General features: G+C 47.2%; 2 protein-coding genes across 2 annotated transcripts; one reads left to right on the top strand and one right to left on the bottom strand.

Annotated features, from left to right (window-relative positions):
* Nucleotides 1–5,109: 5,109 nt before the first annotated feature.
* Nucleotides 5,110–9,966, bottom strand: LOC114693338 (TBC1 domain family member 30-like). Its single transcript, XM_037211899.1, has 3 exons — nucleotides 9,576–9,966; nucleotides 5,739–5,903; nucleotides 5,110–5,222 (listed from the first exon to the last, which is right to left on the bottom strand). Exons 1-3 carry the CDS (start codon nucleotides 9,964–9,966, stop codon nucleotides 5,110–5,112), a joined length of 669 nt encoding a protein of 222 aa, XP_037067794.1.
* Nucleotides 9,967–18,004: 8,038 nt separating this feature from the next.
* Nucleotides 18,005–19,784, top strand: LOC114693337 (sentrin-specific protease 2-like). Its single transcript, XM_037211926.1, has one exon. It carries the CDS (start codon nucleotides 18,065–18,067, stop codon nucleotides 19,499–19,501), a length of 1,437 nt encoding a protein of 478 aa, XP_037067821.1. The 5' UTR covers nucleotides 18,005–18,064; the 3' UTR covers nucleotides 19,502–19,784.
* The last annotated feature ends 388 nt before the right edge of the window (nucleotides 19,785–20,172 follow it).

Here is a 20,172-nt window from a genome sequence, read left to right as displayed (position 1 = left end):
GTGTGTGTGTGTATGTGTGTGTGTGTGTGTGTGTGTAAAGAGTGAGTGAGAGGAGAGGGAGGGAGGGGGAGGGAGGAGGGGTAAGAGGGAGGGGGAGGAGGGAGAGGAGGAGGGAGGGGGAGGAGGGAGGGGAGGAGGGAGGGGAGGAGGGAGTGTTGCTCACCCGAAATGTCTCCTGTGAAAGGAGAGACAGAAAGAGGGTAAGAGCTGGAAGATGGGATGGAGTGAACTATAAAAGTCTAATTCCAGACATGACACAGCCATGGCTCTCATGACCTCAGTGACCTACACAAGGTTGGGTCCTTCAACATCTTGTCATGGCTGGGGGAGGAAGAAAGAGCACATGGCCCCAGCCCTCACTAAGGAGCTATTAGCCTGCGATGGTCGGGGAGGAGGAACCATTTTCTTCAGTGCCGTGGCCACGGGTAAGCTGCCCATGCTGCAGTAAACAACCCCACGCCCAGGCTCACACAAGCCACCCTAACGCAAGTCGGTGCGTCACACAAAACGTTCATTTTTCACCATGAGGTTAAAAGGATGATTAGTTGTGATAAGAAAGGTTCAGGGCTGGAGGAAGGGGACAGGAGAGGGTACCAGGGGTGAGTATGGTCAAAATATAGTGTGCGGATGATTACAGTATTCAAAAAGCTAATAAGTTAAAAGAAGTTCCAGGTCATTTTCAGCTACATAATGAGTTTGAGTTCAAAGCCACCTTGGCTTACATTAGACTTCATCTCTGCCACCGCCACCCCCACCCTGCAAAAAAAAAAAAAAATTGAGACATTTAAGATATCAGCCATAGAGCATTAAACCACATGAAAGGCCCTAGTGAGCATGGGACTCTCTGAATGCACAGGTCACATGACTGTGAAAGCTGATAAGTAGAACTTAGCACTGTTACTCACTTGATGACATTTGTAAGAGCAAAAAGACAGATGATAGATAGATAGATAGATAGATAGATAGATAGATAGATAGGGAGACATCTGTAAGTCGTGAATGTGACAAAGAACTCCATCAAATCTGTAAGAAAATGTCAGACTGTTCATGAAGGGAAATGGGCACCTCCCACAAAGGGGTGTCAGGACAGCCAATAATATCATTCAAAGGTGCTGAATTATGTCAGTAATCAACAGAATTAAACACACACAGCCACTACGCCAACAAAATTAACAGACTGTCTGTATCATGGTCGCTGCAGATCCGCCTGATCCTTCATTCTCCTCCTACAGCGTTTCTCACATTCTCACATACAAAGAGTCTATTTCTCGATTCCGAGTGAGCGGGGGACCCAAGGGACCAAGGACAGTGGACTGTGGACTGTCCAGAGCTCTGGAAGAATAGATCTGTTCATTCACACAGGGCTGCTGGCTGGGGGACAAATTGGCAAACAGGGACCGTCATTTGCAAAGATTCCGTCCAGGTACCTGGACTGAGTTAGCTGTCTGTATCTGTTGCATACCCTTGGACTTTTAATTATGTCTGCCAATCTGCTTAGGCATTTAAATCCTTTTTAGTTATGCTTCTGTAAGCCATGACTGAAAGAAAACTGCTCACTATTACAATGCTGTGACGGAACAACAGTCTGAAAAACAGTGTCTAGAGCCCACCGGCTCCGAGGATAAAGGCACCTGCCTCCTAACCTATTCATCTGAGTTCAATCCCCTGGTCCCATACAGCAGAACGAGAGAACCAGCTCCCAAAGACTGGCCTCTGACCTTCACATATAGATACATAGACGTGTGCACAGAATACATACACACACACACACCTGCACACATGCACACACAACTGCACACATTGACACCTGCACACAAACACACACACACACACACACACACACACACACACACACACACAAAGGACACTCACCTATTGGACAAGGCACTTGTACCCTGCAGACATTTCTAAGAAACAGTAAGACTCGGGATGCTACAGTAGACTTGTTCCTAAGACAAGGCTGCCTGCCAGCTGTCTGAGAAGCCTGTGTGTACTGGTGAGGCTTTGATACGGCCACATCCATTCATATTTTGCTCATGTTTTCTCTGGTCACACCTTTGAAGTTACAGCCATGTTTTATGACTCGATTTGGAATAGCCTTTCACCAACAGCTCAACCAACCTAGTGTTTACCAAGATTATAAAGTCACGTGACGCCAAGAAATGGCTTCTGCTTTCAGAAAGAGGGGCAAATATCTCAACAGCCCGTGCTTAGATAAATACGAGGGAAATATCTTCCGCTCTCAGACAAACACTGATCCTGCACCCCTGTTTCGTCTTGTTTGGTTTGCTTATTTGGAGTTTGGAGGAGGTTTCGTGTTGGGTTTTCTTTGGAGACGTGTCTCACTATGTGTAACACAGTCTGGCCTCAAACGCCTGATCCTCCTGACCCAACATTCCTCTCATTGTCTTACAGCCATTCAGTGGGTTTCCCCACACGCCAAGCTACGTCTGTCCGTCCGACCCAATCGTTCAGCCGAGATAAGCGTTTCCTTCCTGTGCAGACTGTACTAACTAAAGCAGCGCGGGCCACAAACCAGGGATTATTTCGTTTCCTGCGCATTACAAAACTCGGAGATGCTGCAACAACAATATTGCAGAGCCAGAAGGGGGAAATCAGAGCGCTCGTGATCGTCAGTGGAAAACGTGGACTCTTGAGGCTGCTGTCTCCAGCTCCTTCTCACTCACTCAGTTAAGGCGACTTTTGGCAAATGGTTAAACTTGCTGAATCTCCGTGTTCTAACATGATGCGCCCAAGGGAGTTGCCAGAAGAGAGGAAGGCAATAGTTGGGCATAAGGCATGCGCTCGATAAATGATCACAGCTGCGCTGATATTTTTAATTAGTATTAAAATGGTTATTAAAAATATTCTTAGGTGATATAGAAGGAAAATACATTCTTCTTTAAGACAAATTGATCCTGACCCTCTTTCCTGTTTGTTTTGTTTGTACGTTTTTGTTTTTGTTTGAGCTAGAATCTGGCAGTGCAGCCCAGGCTGATCTCACAATCTTGACCCTCCTGCTTCAACCTCCTGAGAGCTAAGAATACAGACAGACTACCACAAACCCGGCAGACCGTGCTTTTTTTTATTCCCACCTCCCTCCGTTTTAAAATGAAGAGACACTTGTCTGTGGTGGTTTGGATGAGAATGGCCCTCGTGGTCTCGTACATTTAAATGTTTGGTCCCCAGTTGGAGAACTGGTTAAAAAGGATTAGGAGGTGTGGCCTTGTTGGAGGAGGTGTGTCTCTGGGAGTGTGCTGTGAGATTTCAAAGGCCCATGCCAGGCCCTGTCTGTCTGTCTCTGTCTGTCTGTCTCTGTCTCTGTCTCCCCCTCTGTCTCTCTCCCCCGCCCCCACTTATGGACCAGAAGTAAGCTCTCAGCTACTGCTTCATCTCCATGCCTGCCTGCTGCCAACGGGCCCCACCGTGATGATCACAGGCCAATCCCCTGAAACTGTAAGCAAGCCCCCAATCAAATGCTTTCTTTTATAAGATGCTTTGGTCATGGTATCTCTTCACAGCTATAGGAGTCACTGCCATAGACTTTTATAAGAAACCATGAAGTGTACGCAGTTGTTTTCACCTGGGTTCTGGGGGGGTCCCAACTCACCAGCTCCTCACACGAGCTTCTCCTACCCACCAAGACATCTCCCCAGCCCCAACTTCCGCATTTAATAAAAACAAGTCAACACGTGGTATCTGAATGTGACATTGCCAGCTACTACTTAAAGAGAGAGTGGTTTGTTCAGCACTGGCAGAGTGGGATCTCAATTCTGAAGAGCTCCAAGTGTGTTTGCTGTGAGCTGACTTTGCAGAGAGAGTGTGCGGTGCTGGAAGCAGGCAATGGGTGTGAAGTCTGCAGCTCTAAAGCATTTGTACTACCCGGGAAGGAACCGAGCTAGTTGGGAAAGGCTCCAGACAGCCCCACAGTCTCTCGAATAAAAAAGAAAAAAGAAAAAAAAACTGGTTAGAATTGAAGAGACATATATTTAAACTATGTAGGGAGGATACAGCCACAGACTCACGAGTCGAGTTGGGTGCTGGTGGGCACATCTGTCTAAAAGGCACAAATGTCAGTCCTTCTATCAATCAAATACATCTGAAGTCCACCATTAGTCAGTCTCCAGTGACTAATACAAATAGTCCACCAAGCTCGGCCTCCTCTCCTCTGCCCCACCAACCTCGTCCCTCATGTCCTCCCTACACATCGGAGCTCCACGCTTCTACCAGCTTGTGCTTTTCACTTCTTGTAGAAAAGCTAAGAATTAAGTAGACAGACACAAAGCTGAAAGAAAAAAATCAAAACCAGTCTTTTGTATCAGATGGGGGAAATCATGTTTACTGAACACATTGGAATCGGTCAGGAGCCATGAAAAGCTATTCTGTACAATGCATGCCAACGCTATGTGGACACACACGCATGCAGATCCATGCACACACCCCCTCCTGTCACCCTTCTCTAGCTCTTCAGATAACTGCAGGACTAGAGGAAAGTTTGTCTCCTCAACCACATTCCTCTCGGTGTGGACCATTACGCCACCACCGTGATCACCGAACAGCATTCTGCTTTATAGCCATCAGATGAAACCTCTCCATCAAAACCGTGAATAAGGTGAGGATAACAAATAGCAATATATTGAAGAGGCAGAAAACACACCATCGAATGGGATTTTGAGGCTGCTAATGCTATTATTGAAAAACTAAGCCCTGGAATGGGTTTCAAGAAAACAGGCACATCTTAATTTTGGAATTAAGACAAAAAAAAAAAAAAAAAAAAAAAAAAAAAAAAAAAAAAAAAAAAAAAAAAAAAAAAAAACACTTTGCTCTGTTTACATATAAAATATGACCAAAGAAAAAGCGATTCTGACATGCACCCAAGACACTGCCCCAGGCATTTTATGGGAACTTGCGCCTGTGTTTGCCATACCTGCTCCCCTCTCCGCCACGCTGCGTGTAAACGAAGAAGGCAAAACAAGAACAGGGACATGTTGTTAGCAGAACACCACAGAATGCCACAAGATTCACTCAGAAGTTTCAACCCCTAACAATGACGATGGGCCGGTCCCTGCACACTTTTCTGTCTCAGCTAACAAGCTAGGCAGCTCTTAGTTAAAAGCCGGCAACGCAAGACGCAGGTTTCACTTGTCCAAATGCTTTGCCCTTCTTGGATTTCAGAGCAGGCGGTGTGCGGATCTGATGGGTCAGGCCAATCGTTGACTCTCCTCGTCAGAGCACAGAGATTATGGGGGAACAAGGACGTGACTTTTAAGTCACATCCATTCCATGCTTGCTAAGTCACTCGGGCTAGCATAAACAGCAACCATCGTCAGAGTGAAGGGTGACCTCAAATCGTGAATAATAAAACCAGGATTTAACATTAGGCATGAAGCATTCATTTTAAGTTTTTTGTTTGTTTGTTTGGTTGGTTGGTTGGTTTTTCGAGACAGGGTTTCTCTGTGTAGCTTTGCACCTTTCCTGGGACTCACTTGGTAGCCCAGGCTGGCCTCGAACTCACAAAGATCCGCCTGCCTCTGCCTCCCGAGTGCTGGGATTAAAGGCGTGCGCCACCACCGCCCGGCTTCATTTTAAGTTTTTAAAGAACAGGGAACTGTATTGTTTGGTTGGTCCCTGAACTTTTTAAAATACTGCAAGCAGCGTCTGTCTGCTGCCGCTTGCTTCACTGACCAGCGCAAGCGGCAGAGCACGCACGGACCGACACCCCAGGCCCCAGGACTTACTTCTCTTCTGCGACACAGCCTGCAGGCAGGCTGTCACAACGTCGCAGTTCTTCTGAACCTTATGCAGGAGTCGGTCTTTCTGCTTCAGCTGCCGGAGTAACTTCGCCGACTGGATGCCAATCCTGTACTTCAGCTCTCGAAGGATTGTCTTCAGCTCGCTGGAGTCTATCAAGAGAGAAAAAGAATCAGCCCCTTGAGAGAGGGCTCTACCCCAAGCCCCCCGTGTGCTACCCGTCAGAAGGTACGTATCTAGAAAATGCATTTAAATCCACTCACTCCAGTCTTTCATCCGGGATGACATGGACGTGTTCCGCTAAGACATTCCGGTCCCGTGAGCCACGACCATTCATCTCCCACTCTACTCATAAGACAAACTCTCTAAGGTAAATGTTATCCTTGATGCCGCATGTAACACGTAAGCAAAGACGCCTGCTTTTACTGTAACTAGCTCCAGGTGCCCACTTACCTTTCCATGCTTGAAAAACTAACAGCTATCCAGCCTGGCGGTACAAGCCTAAAACACCACCTACTCAAGAGGCTGAGGCAGGAGGATCCCAAGTTCAAAGCCAGCCAAGTACACCTAGGTAAGATCCGGTCTCAAGAACGGTAAGTGCTGTGGAGACCGTTAAGTACTTACCATGCAAACTCACCAACCCCAGCACCCACATAAAAATGCAGTCATCGTGGCACACTGACCTCTGACCTCCACATGGACACACGGACACACACGTATGGACACACATGTACACAAAAATAAGCAAATAAAAAGTAAAAGAGGGCTCAGTGGCAGAGGCTTTGCCTATCATGTGCAAGGTCCTGGTTGCTCCAATCACGAGACCACAAGAATAGAAAACAGCTAAAAACAGCTCTATCAGTGGTCAGTTAAAAGCAAATCACGTCAGCACGTTTTGTAATGTAGAGGAATGTGGTTGTGCTGGTTTTGTTTTAAATGGGTGGCCTTCCAATGGCCCACTCGGTAAATTTCATTTTAGACCTTCCCTCAGTAATGATCTATACATGGCAGAAAATGTATTTCCTCTAAAAGGATCGAATGATTCCAGATTCTTAGGCTGGAGAGACAACTCGGCAGTTGAGATCACTGACTCCCCCAAAGGACTAGGTTCAGCTCCTAGCGCACTGGGCGCTAACAACCACCTGCACCTCCAGTTCCAGAGGATCTGACACCTTCTTCTGATATCGGCAGGCATGGCACACACATGGTGCACAGACATGTAGGCAAAACTCCCAAATGCATAAAATAATTTTTAAGAAATTCAAAGAACTAAGAAAAGTAATAGTAGTTAATGATAATAATACTTCTGCATTCCTAAAACTAATGCTTACAATAGTATGAGATAATATGAAAACACCACTTCATTTTTGATGTTACAACTTGTATTTCTCTGTATTATGTACTGCTTATGGAAACATGTTCAGATCCCCGTGTAGAAATGTGTGTCAACTCCCTGTTTCCCACTAAGTAACGGAGGAAACTGGTCAGCTGGAAAATTGGCCAATTTCCTCTCTAAGGAATTTTATCCTTATATGATAAATGGGTTTATAATAATGAAAATTATCTCTAACATTCCCTGAGCACTTAACACACATTAACTTAGGTAAATAGCTTGCCCAAAGGCCGTAAAGCTAGCTAGAAATGGTGGCAGCCTGTCAACTAGGGAATCTGACTCCAAAGTTCAAACCCTTCACCACACACACACACAGTCCAGTTTCCTATCGAAGCCATTTTGGTACTGGCCCTGAAACCACAGACAGACAGACAGACAGACAGACAGACAGACACACACACACACACACACACACACACTATCTGGATGAGTGCTATGTTGATCCAACAACCAAGTGTTCAACAGTGAGAGAAGGAAACTAAGGCCCCGGGTTATCTGCATTATGTGGAACTCAAGTGAACACAGCACTTAGACTTACGTTAGAGTGGCTAGCTTTGGCTGGGCGGCGGTGGTGGCGCACGCCTTTAATCCCAGCACTTGGGAGGTAGAGCCAGGCGGATCTCTGTGAGTTCGAGGTCAGCCTGGTCTACAGAACAAGATCCAGGGCAGGCATAAAAACTAAACAGAGAAACCCTGTCTCAAAAAAACAGAACAAAAAACAAAATTGGCTAGCTTTGAGACTAAAAACAACCAACCCAGTGAGCACTATTTCCACAAACAATGTCATCGATCACCTGATTGTCTAGTCACAGTGTTCTAATGATGTTTATCAACAGAGACAATATGTCCCTATGTCACCCAACACAGTCAACTACAGGGAAAGAAAGGATTCACGGGCAACTGGGTGAGCAAGGAGATGAAACTGGAGAAATGGACTCCTGCAGGTCCTGGGAGTAATTGGTAGAGTGGTTGGCCACGTCACACATGGGACGCGCACTTGCAAACTGTAAACTTTGGCTTGCCAGTTTCCCTCTATGAAAAGGAAGTTAGCAGTTCCCAAAGCTTCCTGGTGGTGAACCGTGAAAAGAGTCAGCCCTCTCAAACAAGGAAACCAATTCATAATTTCCAAAACTGATTCTGCTGGTGTTTGAACCTATAGCAAGAGTTTGGGCATAAACACACGTTCTTAGCACAGTTGGATAATTATATATATATATATATATATATATATATATATATATATATATATATATATAATGGTCGCAGTCAGCTGGGGGGAGGTGGGGGGAGGTCACTAGGAAGTCGGGAAAGGAAGCTGGGAACTGTTTACATAGGTAGAAGAAAGCAGACAGATTTATTGCTTTTCTGGGTTGTTTTTTTTTTTTCCCCTTCCTAGAACCAGCTAGACTGGATACAGCAAGTCCAGCAGCACTGTATAATTCTCTTTATCCCTCCCATGGCCATTTAGCATACGACAATACTTGCCAGAAATGTGATGGTGGATTGCCTTCTGTTCCCCACCCCTTACTACATTTTATAAATTGAGGTTTCCCTAGATCTATGCAAAAAAAGACAGCTGTAACTAATCCTGATGCCTGAAATACAAGCGGTCATCCTTGAGAAATAATAATAATAATCGTCTCGACCAGAATATGAGCCTCAGAGTCTGATAACAAAAGAAATATCAAATTAGCCTCTCCTCCGAGGAAACCAAGGCCATTTCTCAGCTCGACTCTCCGGGTCGGTGGAAGGTTGCAGCCGTTAAATGCACCGTGAAGGCTAAGTGCTCACTCAGGCTGCTCCCCACTCAAATCCCTTTTCAGAGACCCAGATTAAACCAAAGCTGCTGGGAACTCACGCTCGGCTGCGGAGCTGCATTATCGAATTATTCTGCCTCCCTAGCTAAACCCTATCCAAGTGGCCTGGCTAGGGAAAGGGGGTGGTTGGGGGTGGAAAGCCCTAGAAGTCTCTCTTCTCCGGGCGTCCTCTAGATAACTTCTGGTACACAAGGAAGAAACTCCAAGCTAGTCCTAACAGCTGTTGGGGTGAAGTTAAAGCCTAGGTGGCCTCTAGCCTTGGACACCTGAGGGGCGTGGGGGAGATGGGGAGACCATGCTCTCTGAGCCACACCTGCAGAGTAGGAGGGGCTGAGCATTAGGAAACAGACCTAGTCAAAGTGTGACCGTAGGTCCCGGGAGTCAGAGGAAGGGAGAGTCCACACTCTCCGGGTGTGCCGTCCAGGTGGCGCAGATGGGGAGACAGGTGGGCAACCGGTGCCGGTGGGCAGGTGGCACGAATGCCGAAGTGGACAGGCGGCGCAGGAGGGCAAGTGGGCTGGGGGCGCGCACGGCGCAAAGTGGACCGGTAGCGCAGGAAGGCTGGGCGGCGGGGGGCGCAGGCGGGCAAGTGGCACCGCCGGACAGGAGCTCACCTTTCTGCCGCAGGTACTGCATCTGCAGCCGCAGGCTCGGCCGCTGCCGCAGCTCCTGCAGCACCCGGGAGTCGTCCACGCCGCCGCGGCCGCCCAGGAAGACGTCGGAACCCGAGGTCTCGGTGGAGCTATCCAGGCTGTCGCTGCGCGGGGGGCGGCCCCGGCACGCACGGTCCCCGCCGGCTGCGGCCACCTCCTCCTCCTCGGTGCAGCTGTAGAGCTCGGTGAGCAGCCCGCTCACCAGGGACGCCGTGCGGCTCGTGCGGCCGGGGGGCTGCGGCTCCTCGTCGCCCTCGGCCGCCGGGTGCCCCGCCACCACCGCCGCCACCTCCTCCTCCTCCTCCTCGGCTCGCAGCGGGTCCCGCGTCCCACCCGCGGGAAGGACCTCCATGGCTCGCACCGCCGCGACGCCCCGCCAGTTCCGGGAGGGCGCGGCCACGCGGGCTGCAAAGTGCCCGGCAAGGGTCCAAACGCCAACCAATGGGCGGAGGCCGGGGTTCCGGCTTCACGGCCACGGGCGCCGCGCCCAGGTCCTCCTGCCGTCCCACCTGACCCCCGAGCGTCCCGGGAGGCTGCACGGGAAAACCTTCCTAAAACTCTGCCCATCTGGCGTGCACGAGGGTTTTAATGACGCTGGGAATCCTTTCCCTCCATTAGAAGACCTGGATTAAGAGCAACTGAATTCCATGACATGCTGTGAGGGTTTAATTAACCTTCCTGAGTTGACCGAGCTAATAAAACTCGCCAGAGCTGGTTTTAATGGTTAGATCGAGTTGATGAGAGATTTATCTTTTTTCTTAGATAGATAGATAGATAGATAGATAGATAGATAGATAGATAGATAAAATTATTATGGAGTGTGTGCACTCTCATCCCAAAACAGTAGAGGTCAGAGGACAACTTTGTGTATTCAGTTCCCTCCTTCCAACTCTAAGCAGGCTCCAGGGATCAAACTCAGGGTTGTCAGACTTGTTGGACAAGTGCTTTTGCCTGGTAAGCCCTCTGGACGGCCCCAAAGATTTATCTTCACACTAGGACTTCAGAAGGATTTTGATACCATCACCGGAGATATCTTTGTGAAATGTAGTCCTATGGACCGTCACTTTAACCCTGTGATGTCCTCGCTTTTCAGTGAGGGCCCTGGAGCAGCGAGGCTGGATGACTTGCCACAAAGCTACCTTGAGCTTTTATTAGAGTCTGCCTCTCATTAGGCGTAAATACTCCTCCGTCTAATGCTGTAATTGTCTGCACATCTAAGGAGCCCACAGAGCTTCTGGAGAACAGTGGCAGGCTTCCTGTGTGTTCATGCTTCTTACACTTTGGGAATGAATACAAACATGCTGCCCTTGACCACATCACTCTCCAGGTCTTTACCATCTTGCCTTTGTGTGGGATGGCAGGCCCCAGCATGCTGAATAATAAAGGCTCTTGCTGGGCTAGAGGGATGGCTCAGAGGTTAAGAGCATGACTGCTCTTCCAGAGGTCCTGAGTTCAATTCCCAGCAACCACATGGTGGCTCACAACCATCTGTAATGAGATCTGGTGCCCTCTTCTGACCTGCATGTGTATATGCAGACAGAACACTGTATACATAATATGTCTTGTGGGACTTCTCCAGGACCCTAACACAAGCCTGAGGGGTCAAACTAGCAAGCGACATTCCTCTGTGGTCTCTGCCTCCGTCTCTGCCTCCAGGTTCCTGCTTTGAGCTCCTGCCCTGGATTTTCTTGATGATAAAACATACTGTGTAAGATGAAATAAACCCTTTCCTCTCCAGGTTTCTTTCCATCAGTGTTGTATCACAGCATTATAAAAGCTAACTAGCACAGTCCTCATTGACAACTACCTAAACGAGACTCTCAACATTTTGATAGTTTTTGTTAACAAGTGAAGATACACACCTGAGGAATGATGAAAGCTATGACTGTATTTGGAATTGATGCTTTCTAACATCAGGCAGTGAGCATTTTATTGTTGTCCTTCAAGAACTCCTCCTTGGCCAAGTCAGAAGAGAAACACAAAACATTGCTAACCAGTTTGTCCTCATGGGAACTCAATTTTGCCCTTTAATTTGGCTGTTTAAAAATTAATCATGTGCTCAGAACACCATACAGTCTGCATTTTCAATTCAGCTACTATGCACGAGGAAGATTCTTATTTCTCCATCTAAAGAGATGGGATGGCGGGTGACAAGGGTGTTTTAATGCTCTTGAAAGCCATCAAATCTTACACAGACTTCAAGACATACAAGACAGGTCTCTTCTCTGCATAACGGGAATTTCAGTCAGGGCCTCACACATTCTATGACTAGAGGAAATCATAGTGGAGTACAGAGAACTGCCAAGAAAGGACTCACAACCTCCCCTCTGCACACTCCAGAACCCCAAGAACCCTGAGGTGACAGGCCAACGGCTCCCACCCTGGCCTCCCACACACAGCAGTACATGGGGCCTTCTGAAGCCAGGGAGATCTGAGAACATCATCTTTCACCTCAACACAGCTGTCCCAGCAAGTCACTCTATAAATCTGGACCGCTCTCTGTCTTGGCCAGAGAAGTTTCTCTCTGCGGCAGGCAGCATCATGTAGGGACTCATAAATGGTCGAAGTGCTGAAAATAAGTGACCGCAAGCCCTCAGTCCTAAATGGGACATCTATGTCACACCACACATGCACACACACACACAGTCACACCCTACCAAGGCTCAGGAAATATCACAGAAGAGGGAAGAAAAGAATGCAAAAGCCAGAGAATTTGGAGATGAGGAGGAGTGTGGTAGAATATTAATTTAAGATGTGTTACATTTGTTTATGCTGTGGAACATTTGTTTAATGATGCAAAGATGTGTTGCATTCTTTTATGTTGCATTTGTTTAACTCTGTGAAGTTGTGTTACTGTGCCTGTTTAAAACACCTGATGGTCTAATGAAGAGATGAACAGCCAATAGTAAGGCAGGAGAAAGGATAGGCGGGGATGGCAGGTAGAGAAAATAAATAGAAATTTGGGAGGATAGAACAAGGAGAGGAGGATACCAGGGACCAGCCACGCAGTCACACAGCCAGCCACAGTAAGCATGAAAGTAAGATATCCAGAAGAAAGAAAAGGAAAAAGCCCAGAGGAAAAAGGTAGCCGGAATAATTTAAAGTTAAGAAAAGCTGGCAAGAAACAAGCCAAGCTAAGGCCAGGCGTTTATAATTAAGAATAAGCCTCCATGTGTGATTTATTTGGGAGCTGGGTGGTGGGCCCCCCCAAAGCCAAAAACAACCAACAATAGAGGATTGCTGTGAAATACTGCCTTTTAGACACAGCAATTGCACTCATGAACCCACAGCGGCAGTAGTTCCCAGCAGTTAGCACTAACTATACTTAGTGGGGAGAGACAGCTTCAGAGAGGGAGAGGGGAGGGTGGACATGGAAGAACTGGTGAGTTGGGGGGGGGGACGGAGAAAAGAGATGTTGGGGGAAGCAGATAAATCAAGATACACTATAAATATGAAATTGTCAATGAATAAATAAAAACACTCTAAAAATTTATACATCTGTTTAGTGGATTTTGTTTTGTTTTGTTTTTGAGGCAAGATCTTGCTATGTAAACCAGGCTGGCCTCGAATTCACAGAGATCAGCCCCGCCTCTGCTTCCTGAGGGCTAAGGTGAAAGGTGAGTTCTTTTTTTTCTGCCATGTACAACACGATTTCGGGTGTTCTTTGCCTACGCTCAGAATCGTGAGAGGAAGAGCTGGTCACATGGCTGTGTCCCAGGAGGCTGGTGGGTTTCATTCGTTTCTACTAAGGGCAATGTCGTCTTGTTCTCTGTCCCGCTGAGTGACTTTATATCCTCCCCAGTTTTGCTATTGCACACAATGTTGCTGTGGATGCTTTTTATTTTTGCCTCCTTATGGACGTGTGCAAGAGTTTCTGACAGGAGGGTGAGTTCATAACTGGCTGGGTTGATGAGCCTACGTGCAGCCAGGTTCCCCCTCGAGGGAAGCCACATCTCAGATTGCAGGGAACCTAGCTCATTCTCTTCTCTGCATGTCCCGGATAGCTCCCCAGCATGGCTCTGCTCCTTCACACTCCACAGCAGCGCATGAAGACACCCATTCTCCTACCATGCAAATTGGACTTCACATGTTTACCAACATGGAGAATCCAAAACGGCCCTCTTTTCCTTTTAACGTGCGCCTCCTTGAAGGCCTGCAAGGATGAACATGTTTACATAGGTTGATAGCAGTTTGTCTTCTTCCTTGTGTTGTTTGGATGATGTAGAACAGTCTGGGAGACACAGGCCTGACCTGCTCAGGATGATACTCCATGGGAAAAGGTCACTGATTACAAACTGAAGCAACTTTAAGTGCTATTTACATAATTAAGTGTGAATGCGGCCCAGCGAATAAGGTGCACGTTGGTGTTCACTTGAAAAGCTAAAAACTCCTGAAGTACTGAGACAGGGGAACCTGACTTTGACAAATGTATCCTGCCTTTTATGTTTTCCGGTTTTCACTCAAATGCCCACGACATGAATACACTTTCTGGGCTGGAGAGATGGCTCAGACAGCGGTTAAGAGCACTGGCTATTCTTCTATAGGTCCCGAGTTCAATTCCCAGCAACCACATGGTGGCTCACAACCATCTGTAATGAGATCTGGCGCCCTCTTCTGGCCTGCAAGCATACATGTAGACAGAATTCTGTATACATGGTAAATAAATCTTAAAAAGAATACACTTTTCATTAAACAATAATGTCTGTATGGAGTCTACCAGGCTCCTCTGTGGTGATATTTTATTTGTGCTGAAATGTGACATTTTATTTGTATGTTAATAAAGTTTGCCTGGAAATCAGAGGTCAAATAGTCAGCCATAAACAGAAGTCAGGTGGTGGTAGCACAAGCCCTAATCCGACCACATGGCACGCAGAGTCTCTGTGTGTTCAAGGACACAGCCAAGCGTGGTGACACAGGCCTTTAATCTAGTACCAACCATAGAGACCTGGAGGTCTGTATAGACAGGCAGTGATGAGAAAGTGAGGTAGCTGGGTTAAGAGCCAATGAGAAGGCAGAACAGCAAGGCAATAAAGGCGCAGGTTAGAGAGGAAGAGGCTCTCTTGGGAAGCTACAGTGACGTGGTGAGCTAAGGTTAGTTGACGGCTATTGCTCTGATGTCTCTGGCTTGCACCTCTGTATTTGGCTCTGTGGTTCCTTATTTAATAAGACTGTCTAGAAATTCGTCTACACTCTCTCCTCCAAAGAAACAAAGCTTTAAACAATGAGGACATCATTGTGACCACGTTTTCAAGTATTAAGTCCTTGTACAGGAAAAGGACGTCATATAAAATCACACATCACTGGTGAGCTGGGCGCTCCCTTCCACGGATCTAAGGCTGAGGAGGGCCGTACCGAGGAAGCCCCAGTCTCCTGATTCTGCTCTCTGCTCCATGGGGCTCTTTAGTCCAGAAATAGCAGAGGCAAAAGCTAGGAGACAGGATGCTCTCTTGGCCCTTTTGTGGACAGACTCTAAATTTGCATGATGAGAAAGATCCACACCACATGCACAGAATTCAACAAAAGTCTGTTTCTACAGCTTGACTTGAAAACTATCAAAATGTATCTAATAGATAAAGATTAAAATCCATACACGGTATCCTATGTGCCTATTTATGCACACAGACCCATATGTCTACATATGTGATGAGAAGATAATAAAAGCAGCTGTGGACAGAGGTATGAGTATATGTAGGCTGTAGGTCTGTTCCCTCTATTTCAAGTTTCTGGGGCATATGATATCTTAAATTCTTTCTAAATGGTGTTATCAAGTGACAATTAAGGTCGGGTGTCATCTTTTCTTCTGCTTTTTTATGTGTTGGTCACAATTTTATTTATTGGTTTTCCGAGAGAGGGTTTCTCTGTGTACTTTTGGTGTCTGTCCTGGAACTCACTCTGTAGCCCAGGCTGGCCTCAAACTCAGAGATCTGCCTGCCTCTGCCTCCCGAGTGCTGGGAGGTCACGATTTTATTTTGTTCCTCCTCAAGAGGCTCATCCGGGCCTTTCCTAGACCAGCCCACGTTTCCTTCCTCACAGTCCCTGCCTCCTCCTTCCATCTCGTCGTCGTCTGTCCTCACCCCAGCATGTCCTTTTGTGATCTGCAGAGACTGCTCAAATGACCTCACTAAAATGCACACAACACACAGGGAGAATGAAAACCACACGTGTGTCCTCTGTGGGTTTGTTGCTCATACATCCAGCCAACCTTTGGGCAGTTCTGCAATTAACTGGAAAACACAAGAATTGGATGAAAACCCCCTTAGCTTTCCTGAAGGCCAACTTCTACATCCTCTTCCCTAAAGTATGTATATATTGAAAAAAAAATCATAATATATATTTTTGCTTCATTTTTTGTTTCTGAGACAGGGTTTTTCTATGTAGCCCCAGCTGTCCTGGAACTATGCAGATAAAGATGGCTTTGTACTCAGTGATCCTTCTGCCTCTGCCGCCCACATGCTAGGATCAAAGGTGTGTGCCACTATGCCCAGCCTTACTTCTTAAATTTTTATTTAATCTATTTCTGTCTGTCTCGTGTGTGTGTGTGTGCATGTACACATGCGCACTCAGCCAACGGGATGTCAAAAACAACTTTGGGAGTTAGTTTTCTCTTTCTGCCGTTGGATTCCAGGTTAAGCTCAGGAATTATCCATCAAGCTTGGTAGTAAGCTCCTTTATCTGCTGAGCAATCGAGCTAGGCCATACTTCTAACTCTGTGTTTGGACTAGTCTCCACAAGGACAGAGTGACCTTAATGTAGCCGAGGCTGAGAGTCTCATGGCCCTGCCTTATGAGTATTATAGTACAGGCCTGAACCATCACACCAGCTTTATATTTTTAATAAAGTCCTTCGATTTAATTCTCTGATTGTCTAATGATTAGAAACAGGGTTTCTTTTGTTACCAGGATGTCAAAGAAATGATGTATCTTTTCCAGTGCATCCAGTCCATGGTGATATTTATTCTCTTACTGACTGATCTTTGGTAAGTCACCATCAGCCAGGTTTTGCCACTGTCAAATTCTATTGTTTTCCTCCATAATTAGTAAGCATGTAATGAGGAGCGACTTTGAAATTATACAAATCTCCTGGTTCTTATCAGTATCTTCTACCGACTGGAGAAGCACTGGGGAGCACTCCAGGGAAGGATGATGATATTTATTTGGTCTCCTGTAATTGCCCATGTCAGACAAGAAGGCTCACCCCTTAAAAGTAAATGTCACAGTCAAGGTGAGCTCGGTTATCATACTGAGACAACCAACAACCCCCTCGGATCTCAGCGGCACGGGGTGTGACCTGAGGTTCCTGGTGACCCAGTGTTCATACCTGAGGGACTCGGGGACTGAAATGAATTCGGCACTGGCTAACCTCTGCCCGGAAGAGCCTCCTATGGCTTGTACTACACCTTCTTCAACAAAATGAACCACATAGGTGGGTCACCTAAAGGAGTCGAGGAAGATAATCCTAGCCTGTGTTGGCCAGAGAGGAGCGGGAATGAATATGTAAATAGCTCCGGGGACTCCAATCCCATCTCCGGGACTTCAGATCTCAGTCCAATAAAGTACACTTAAATAGGACCATTTCTTCCCTATATTTCTATATCTCTCGTGAAGATGAGGGTAACTTCTGCACCTCTTGAGTTCCAATTTGGTCTTGAGGTCGCTTTGGCCCTCGGAACCTGGGCAGACGGCAGGAAGGGTGCCGCTCTGTAGACAAGAATGCTTTAAGACCCTGACCGTGGACAGTGGTGGGCGGAGCCTCGGCCCACAACCGAACGGACGGAACGAACGTTGACTCTTCATCTGTCCAATCGCATCACGCCCGAAAAAGAACCAACCCCGGGTGAGACCCGGAGCTGCGACGACCCCCGGGGAAGGCGTCAGTCTGGGGCTCGCCCTCTTGACTACCCTGCCAAGGCCTGGTGTCCTCGGTGGACCGGCTGGTCCACTGAGTGCAATTTTCAAGGTTTCCGGGTTGTGCTCCCCACCCCTACGCCCAGAGGCCCTCCGCAGGAAAGAGCCTGGACTCTTCGGAGTTTTCCCACGGTGGGAACTGGTGAACCGCCACCGTAAAGACGGCCTTGGATGGATTGAGTCACCGAGTGAAAAGTACCCTTGGATACCGTGGCCTCCATCTGACTTCACATTCCGACTGCCCCCCCACACACACACACACACACTCAAGGCGACCTCCTCTGATAAAGAGGAAATCTGAGCTCTTCAACCGGTGCTTTCTGACCTTGGACCAACATGTCCAGGGTGGACACGACATCTCCGAGTGGACTAAATGATCCTTCAGCCATCCAGAGGGCAACCACCCGAGAGCACCCACCGAGACTCCGGCGGACCTGCACTTGGTCTTGGAAATCAGAAGGCTGCACCACAGCAGACAGCAGACACCTGAGCAAAGGCAATGCAGTCCGTCCCTGTGGGCGGCAACCTCGCCGGCAGCGTGAAACCATGAGCCCCGAACACCCCCGGAAAGGGCAAAAGAGGAAACGCCAGGAAGAGTGGGGAACCCTTGTACAGACTCAAGAGCCAGCCGAGCCTAGGAGGAGGGTGAAACAGGAACAGGGTGAAATTGAGCTTGAGTGTGAAGAACCCGGCAAGGGTCAGATACGGAAACCCCAGGAAGAGGATCGATCACAGCTAAAGCCCGGAGAGTGCGCCAAAGACTCTCAGGAAGAGGCCCTGGCTGAGGTGAAGTCTGTGGATGGTGGGAAGGGTCGCAAACATTCCTACTGCAACACAGAGGAAGGTGTTCAGGAACATGACAAAGAAAAGTACCGAAGGCTGTTGGAAAAGTACCGGGTTGTTGCTCAACCCGGTGATCATGTGAGCTCTGACCCTCACAGTGCTCACAGGAGCCCTGTGGACACCTCGAAGAAGATCAAAGGCCGTGTGGAGGGACAGATTCACAGATCTGAACCAACTCACTCTGAGCCAGGGCAATCTGCCTGTGCTGTCACGAGAGAAGGTCAGTCACCAGTGAAGAGTGAGAAGAGGTCTTCAGAGGAGAAAATTTCCAATGCAGAAGAGATAGTTGGAACAAACCTCAACAATGACAGTAGGGGACATCACCCCCAGCCCGACTTTCTGGGAGGAGCCCAGGTCCAAATCGGCCTAGACAGTGTCAGCAATGACATTCTCAACAACAAAATACCTAGGGCCAAGGAAAAGGCTCTTGCAGATCAAGAGAAGGGCAGAGGACTGGACCATGGCCCCGATGTCACAGCAGACATGGAAAAGGAAATTAGGAGTGCATTAGGCCCAGGGCCAGAAGATGAGATCTTGAGTTGTGCCTTCAAACTTCGAATTACGCGAGGAGACATCCAGACACTGAAGGAGACCCAGTGGCTCAACGATGAGGTCATCAATTTTTACATGAATCTTCTCATGGAGAGAAACCAAAATGAAGGATACCCATCAGTTCACGCATTTAATACCTTCTTTTACACCAAATTCAAGTGTGGAGGCTACAGGTCAGTCAAAAGGTGGACCCAGGCAGTAAACCTCTTTGCAAAGGAACTTATTCTGGTGCCGATTCACCTGGATGTGCACTGGAGCCTGGTGGTAGTAGACCTAAGAATAAAGCATATTGTCTATCTGGATTCGATGGGACAGAAAAGACCAGATGTCCTCAAGATGATTTTTCAGTACCTGCAGGACGAGAGCAAAGCCCGAAGGAATATTGATCTGCACCCTTTGGAGTGGAGGCAATACAGCATGCCAGCGGAGGAGATTCCTCAGCAGCGGAATGGGAGCGATTGTGGAATGTTTACCTGTAAATACGCAGATTATATTTCCAGAGGCCAATCCCTCACCTTCTCTCAGCAGCACATGCCTCTGTTCAGGAAGAAGATGGTGTGGGAAATCCTGCACAAGCGCTTACTGTAGGGGCATGTCTCTCAGGATCCATGGTCTATGGAGCTACAGCCAATGGCCTCTGCAGAAGTGCTAGAGAAAGGTGTCCTGGTCATTCATTTCAAGTCATTTTCTTTTCTGGGATTAAGGAGATCTGCCTTCTTCATGGAAGATGACTGAAATAACTATAACATTGAATGTTCATCTTTTATCCCAAGTCTCCCTGAATATAGACCTCAGCCTTGTAAGGGCTGGACTGCATTGGTTATTTAAAAATTCTCTTCAATTTAAAGCTATTCTTAATTGTTATATATATATATTCAGCTGAAATTTTTTTACTCCTTAAAATTAATATTCCCCCTATTCCCACTGTGGAAATAAGCATTTTGTATTAGTGTTGATACTGCCAATTATTTTACATATAATAGTTTTTATTTAACTTTTATGTTTATTGTTAATCTTATAGCTGTGTTTTTACAATTTTTTATTTAATATAAAATTTAAAGTTAAAGTTCAGAACAAACATACATTGCAAGATCTGGTACCTAGTGTTGTTTTTTTTTTTTTTTGTTTTGATTTTGTTTTGTTTTATTTTGTTTTTTGACATAGGGTTTCTCTATGTATCCCTGGCTGTCCTGGAACTCTGTGTAGACCCAGCTGGCCTTGGACTTGAAGAGATCTGCCTATCTGTGCCTCCAGGGTGT

The sequence above is a fragment of the Peromyscus leucopus genome, chromosome 18 (assembly GCF_004664715.2).
Source record: "Peromyscus leucopus breed LL Stock chromosome 18, UCI_PerLeu_2.1, whole genome shotgun sequence".
Lineage (NCBI taxonomy): Eukaryota > Metazoa > Chordata > Mammalia > Rodentia > Cricetidae > Peromyscus > Peromyscus leucopus.
This window is presented reverse-complemented; position numbering and strand designations above follow the sequence as displayed.

Coding starts and splice junctions, on each gene's coding strand:
- LOC114693337 (XM_037211926.1), top strand. CDS start 18,065: ATGAGCCCCGAACACCCCCGGAAAGGGCAAAAGAGGAAACGCCAGGAA.
- LOC114693338 (XM_037211899.1), bottom strand. CDS start 9,966: ATGGAGGTCCTTCCCGCGGGTGGGACGCGGGACCCGCTGCGAGCCGAG. Junction 5,904..9,575: donor GCAGTACCTGCGGCAGAAAG/GTGAGCTCCTGT, acceptor CTCTCTTGATAG/ACTCCAGCGAGCTGAAGACA. Junction 5,223..5,738: donor GGCTGTGTCGCAGAAGAGAA/GTAAGTCCTGGG, acceptor TGCTCTGACGAG/GAGAGTCAACGATTGGCCTG.